The sequence below is a fragment of the Paramisgurnus dabryanus genome, chromosome 16 (genome assembly GCF_030506205.2).
Source record: "Paramisgurnus dabryanus chromosome 16, PD_genome_1.1, whole genome shotgun sequence".
Lineage (NCBI taxonomy): Eukaryota > Metazoa > Chordata > Actinopteri > Cypriniformes > Cobitidae > Paramisgurnus > Paramisgurnus dabryanus.
The window spans coordinates 27,745,848-27,752,076 of record NC_133352.1 but is presented as its reverse complement, the minus strand read 5'-3'; the positions used below and the strand labels follow the sequence as shown (position 1 = coordinate 27,752,076).

At 38.0% G+C, this 6,229-nt stretch overlaps 1 protein-coding gene across 16 annotated transcripts in view; it reads left to right on the top strand.

Moving 5' to 3' along the window:
* Positions 1-1,684: 1,684 nt before the first annotated feature.
* The window catches only part of prom1a (prominin 1a), a 53,576-nt gene continuing 49,031 nt past the window's right edge, over positions 1,685-6,229 (top strand). For 15 of the 16 annotated variants that reach the window (XM_065273958.2, XM_065273966.2, XM_065273963.2 and 12 more), the window contains exon 1: positions 1,685-2,196. In XM_065273958.2, coding sequence (XP_065130030.2) covers positions 1,965-2,196 — 232 coding nt within the window. In that variant the 5' untranslated portion in view covers positions 1,685-1,964. The remainder of the gene's footprint in view (positions 2,197-6,229) is intronic. The other variant, XM_065273957.2, reaches the window with a different exon arrangement.

The following is a 6,229-nucleotide window of genomic DNA, read 5'->3' as shown; positions in this document are numbered from 1 at the left end:
AAAATGTTGAGTCAACTAATAGCCTATTAGTTATAAAGTTAAATTAACTCAAAATTTCAAGGGAGCAGGAACATTTACTTAATTTAAGTTGAAACAACAAATCTTTTTTAAAGTGTAAACAAATTTTACATTTTATGGCAGTATGAACACTTACTTTATCAAGTTGCGTATTTACAAGGTACATCTCCTGTTCTTACATCTGTACTTCTTTTTCTCTTTGAAAGGCTTAGTTTAATAAAATATAAGAAAATGAGTCATGTTAGACATCCAAACCCACTCAGTGGGTGAACTTATTTGATCAGAGATGATACCAAGTGAAAAGCTAAACAAGGTGAAATAGTTTGAAATGAATGTCCTACTTGTTTGTTTGTTGCTTACATAACAACTGCTCTCACATTTTCTACCTCAGCTGCTTCCTAAAACACTTGTGTTTGTGATTTTGACATGTTTCTGGATTAACATTTCTCTCTGATTTCTGTGTGAATGGTTAGGGGTGTGTTTGTAAGACATGATGTACAGAAATTTTTGACCCACGAACACCATAGTATAGCACCTGTGAAGAGCCATGAGTGTTGATTGCTCCACATCTCTTCATGTACTATTTTGCACATGATTTCAAATGATATCATACAAACCAATTTTGTTGTTTTTTTCCACATTTAAGGGGAACATTTTCATTACCGCAATGTATCCATGACTGGATTTGGGGTCTTTGACATGGAAATATTTATAATTAAAAAATCTAAAAAATAAAAAGCTTCAGTGCATTTTATAATATAAACATTTACAGAAAAGAAACTGTAGTATTGGTGATCATTGGTAAATGTAGAGACAATAATAAGGAATATAAATGTGTCCAAGATCAATTTTCTCATCCTCCGCAACATTTTCAATCATTGCTTAAGCCCTCAAGGAACTAACATTTTCCAAAAAAAATTAAATGTTGGAAGGGAATAATTGATTGTGACACTCAAGATGGCTACCAGATAAGCAGTTCTTATTTTTTCTCTCCAGATTAAAGTTAAAATTAGACAACTTTTTAGTTGTCATTACCGAAACATGAGTTTGTAAATGCATATATTTAATGTAAAATCATGTTGCGGTAATGATATTTTTTGATTATAATCTAAAAAATTTAAATAATTATATGGGAAATATTTTTAATTCCTCTAAAAATAATAAGTAAGTTCAGACCTTAATCTGATATGTGCAAAAAAAAAACGGGCTTCACGGGCTTTTTAAAAATTCTGATGCTGGACACCTTCTAAATCTGGATTTCGTGACTGTTCCCCTATGATTACGAGCCAGTGAACTACTTTTAGTGCCTTTTAGACCTGTTTTGTTTTTGAAGTGTACAGTAGCATCATAAAGATGGACATAGTTTGACAGAAATGATGTTTCACCTGTTCTGCCGCTGCGTGGTTACCATGGTGATTTCTAATGAGAGAAATTCTGTTTTGATAAGCAATAACAGCATATTGCAGAGCCATTTTAGTTATGAAGTACATTTTGAGGACATAAATTTGACATATTTTCACAAGTCTTCGCAAACAGTATTTACTGTTAGATAACAGTTTTTGTCAACTAACAGGTTTTGTTAGCTAACAGTTTAAATCACAACACTCGATGCGCAGTGTCATCAACAGCCGACAGGCGGAGCTCTGGAGCATTAAGACAAGATGAGGAGGCTATGCACACACATCCACACTGAGGGTACGTTCACCTAAACCTTCTCTCATCCCACTTCTTATTATCACCGGCCGACTGACTGACTGAGCCGCTCACCGCGGAGGATCATTATCATGAACCGTTCGCCGGACAGCAGGACTTGAGACCTTCGGTCTATTTCTTTCAATCTCCTCTCTATCACGGTAGAGTGTTTTCCTCTGGCTTGTTTTTACCTTATAATACATTAACTTGCGAGATCTGCTTCAGTCGGATTTTCTTTAACACCAGACGTAACCATGTTGTGGAAGACGGGACTGATCTTTCTGTGCTGGGGCTTGACGTCCGGTGAACTCCAGGAGCGACAGTCCGGTGCTCCTCCGGGTCCAACGAGGACAACTTTGAATTTCGGCTTCGTTCCCGCTGGAGTTTACGAAACTGTCGCTTATTACGAGCCGGGAGCCATTGGGATTTTATTTAACATGATGCACGCGTTCCTCTTCGTGGTTCAGCCTAACCCGTTTCCTGAAGGTGAGCTCAACTTCTGATCACCTGCGACAGGTGTTTCTTTTGCTGTTAGCTGCATCCATCATATCATCATCAGACAGGGTTCATTTAGCTTAATTAATTTGTATTATTTAAAATACTTTTGGTCATCTTCAAGCCCCCTTGGAAGACCCTCCACAAAATAAAGGTGCTATACGATGCCATAGGAGAACCATTTCAACCGTATGGTTCCATAAAGAACCTTTAACATCCAAAGAACCTTTTTTGTTTCAAAAATACTATAAAATTCTTACTTTATAAAAATTATAAAAATTTAAGAAAGTAGTTTTTTAGGAACCTAACTAAATGGTTCGTTGGGGAACCAATGGTTCTTCTACAGCTTCACTTTTTGTTGCACCTTTATTTCTAAGAGTGGACCTCGTTTGAGAAAGCTGGGTTAGAAGGTGTTAGTGGAGGTTGGGGTTAAATTTGACTAGTGTGTATCATTGTACAACACTGTGTCCATCATTATTGGGTAAATCTTGAGATTAGGATTGTGACCCTTTGAGTCACCCTCCTAATGAGCTAAAACACTAATCTGGATTGCCATATGTTGCTATGCTTTTATTTTCCAGTCTGCCACAGGTGGACATTGTGTAATCAACAAAAAAATCTGCCAATTACTTAGCCGTGAAGATGTGTAGTGTAGTTTCAATAGGATCTTAAAAATAAAGGTTCAAAAGGTTCAAAATAAAGGGGCAATGGGGCAGCAAGATGGTGTTGGGGGGAGCAGTTTTATGACATTATAAAATAAATTTTTTAAATTATTTCTGTGATATTTAAGGGGGGCGTGCACACCAACGCTTTTACGCCCGCGGCCGGCGCATGTTTTCAATTGTTTCCAATGGAAGCTCTGCATTTTTCCAAAAAGCCAGCAGCTAGCGGTTTTCTTCCGTGCTGAAAACCGGCGATCTGCGTTTTTTCCGCGGTTGGCGGTTTCTCCGTGCTCAGGGCCAAGAGTTGAAAAATATTCAACTTTGAATGAAAAGCTCCGCTCATCAATGTCAGTTCTCACGCGGCCGTCCAATCACAGTGGAGGAAAGGCGGGACAAGTATCACAGCAACCAATCGTCTCACAGCTGACATATCAGAGCTACCAAAGCGCTTAGCTGAAGAAAGCTGGCACTCAGCTGAAAAACAGCTGGCATTCGGCGTTGTCCAGGCGTTTTCAGCCGCGTTTAAAAGTTTTGGTGTGCATGCCCCCTAACTGCAGACAAATAAAGGGGATGGCACACTAGCCACGCAGCTCAGCGTCGCGCCGAGTCGAGTCGCGTCTAGGACAACTCGGAGGTATTGTAAACCGGAAGTGCACATTAAATAGGGCGAGCTTTGTCAGATAGCGTCTACTTCAAAATGCAAAATATACATTAGCAGCCAATGTTAATCCTTAATGATTTGGGACGAATATGATGTTATTTAATGTTAAACTATGTGAGTGGCGCTGTGTGGCGCGACAGGGATTTGAGCAACTTCCTGAGTCACAGCTGGGCGGCGCGGACAGGCCCCACCTGGCGGCACCGTTGTACGTATACTCATAGAAAACAATGTGTTCGAATTTTTAGAACGGCGAGGCGCTGAGCAGCCGGTGTGCGATCCCCTTGAGGCTACAAACCAACAGCACTGCATTGTATAATTTAAAGGGGACATGTCACAAGACTTTTTTAAGATGTCAAATAAATCTTTGGTGTCCCCAGAGTACACATGTGGACACATTAGCTCAAAATAACATATAGATAATTTATTATAACCTGTTAAAATTGCCACTTTATAGGTGTGAGCAAAAATATGCCGTTTTTGAGTGCCGTTTAAAGTTTAGTTTAATTCAAATTTTAAGTTTAAGAATATTTTATGTCATAAAAATTTTTTTGGGGGGCTACAAAGCAATGCACCGTACACACGCCGTAAAGTTTGAGAACCACTGTCATAAAGGACCTTGAACATCCAGAAAAATTTTCTGTTGTACAATAATTTCTTTGTAGTGGAAAAAGGTTTTACAGACTATATAAAAGTAAGAATGGTTATATTAAGAACCTTTGACTTATTGGGCTTTTTTGTGAGAATCAGAATGGTTCTTTAAAGCGTAACTAAACCCCTGGTCAGAGCCTGACTCCACCCACTGGCAATATTTGAAAAATGCAAGTAAAGTGGGCAGATCCCAACGAAGATAGAGGGGACGAACTAAGCTCGTATCAAGTGTGTGGTGAGATCGTAACAAGGGCGTGGTGAGCTTGAACCTGCTTTCGTCACGAGTCATTATTTGGACCCAACATCCAATGGGAAAATTCAACTGCAGTAGCCACCGTTCAACCTGAAGAGGGCAGCAATCAGACGTTTTTACACCATATATTGTAGTATTGAAACTAGGCATGGGCCGGTATAAGATTCTGGCGGTATGATAACCTTTAGCAAAAATACCACGGTTTCACGGTGTTACGGTTTTGCCATTGCAACACTAAAATGTGTTATTTTTTAAATGCCAGGTAAAAATAAAGCCTTTAAATTATAATATGCTTTCAAAAAATATATAATATTTTTGTAATGTATATTAAATGTAAACATCAAATCAATCACATGACTTAATGATTTAATGAATTTTGTATAAACACAGCTCATACCTTGGAGACGGTATCACAGAATATTTCAGTGGTTTTGAAACCTTGACTGTTTAAAACCTCGGTATACCTTGAAGCCGGTAATCGGCCCATGCCTAATTGAAACACTTTATATCCAAATGTCAAAAAAAATTACTCAAATCAATGAACAGCACTAATAAAGCCTCATTCTTACAGATCATTAACTAAAAAAAGTTGGTTTAGTGTTTAGTTACTCTTTAAAGGCATTGCTTGACATTGACTTTATGCTTTGGCTACAAGTTGAGCTTCAAACTGGTTACAGTATAGTACTTCTTTATTTTAATGTGTCTGATTAAATATCTAAATCTACCCCAACATCCCTATTCTTAAAAGTAAGTGGTACTACAAAAGGTCTTCATGCGATGCCACAGAAGAACCATTTTGGGACGACTCAAAGAACCAATCTTATAGAAGAACCATTTCATTCTCACCTTTTTAGTCTGAAATCTTTATTCACTACAAAAACCTTTTATAAAACAGAATTGTGATGTTCATTATGCAACCATACAGCCCAAAATGGCACTGTTTTAAGAGTGCTTATCCATGTTGCCTTCTACACACATTTATCCGAGAGCAGTTGTCCTTTTCCTTTCCTTTATCTTCATTATGAAAAAAATAGCCACAGCTGTAGCCTGTTGGCAAATTAATTAGATGAATTAAAGCTGTTTGACAGGATTCCAGTATGATAATCCAACCCACTCTATTTGATATACAGGGAAAGAGACAGTCGTACAGCTGCAAAGACCAAACCGCTCATCATAACTCGGTTTCAATCTCATTTATTCTCTGAATACATAAGTTTGTGCCATTTTTCATTTCTTAGCATGCGTTTTCAGCTTTTCATAACCCACATAACACCACCAGTGAGACATCCTTATACGGTATCCTTTAATATGCATATCTGAACAAACTATGAAAAGTGAATGTAATGGCACAACGGTTACTTCAGGATATTGGAATGTGGGGAACTACATATAACAAAGATCTTTATCCCTGTGTGCCTTCATGAATCAGTTTTAGTGTCTTTAGACCTACAGAATTGGTCATTGAGATCACAGCCTTCTGGGGAGGTTGACCTGGGTAATGTCCTATTAATTACACAGTTTGAAGATATAAGGTTTCACACAGTCATATTGCCTTGAAATACCCCTAAGCATCTCTTTGTTCTCTGCTATTGCCCATGCTGTCCTGAGCACAACCTTTGCTATCTTTCCCTGTTTTCTCAACCATGAGTTTTATCTCATTTTGCACCCCTGAAGCAGTTCTTTGTCTTTACTGCTATCGTCTTTAAAGACTAAATTTGTCATTTCTGCACCACTGGTGTCACCATAAAAATTGTATCTGTTTTTTAATAAGAAATAAATGTTTATTATTATCTTACATCT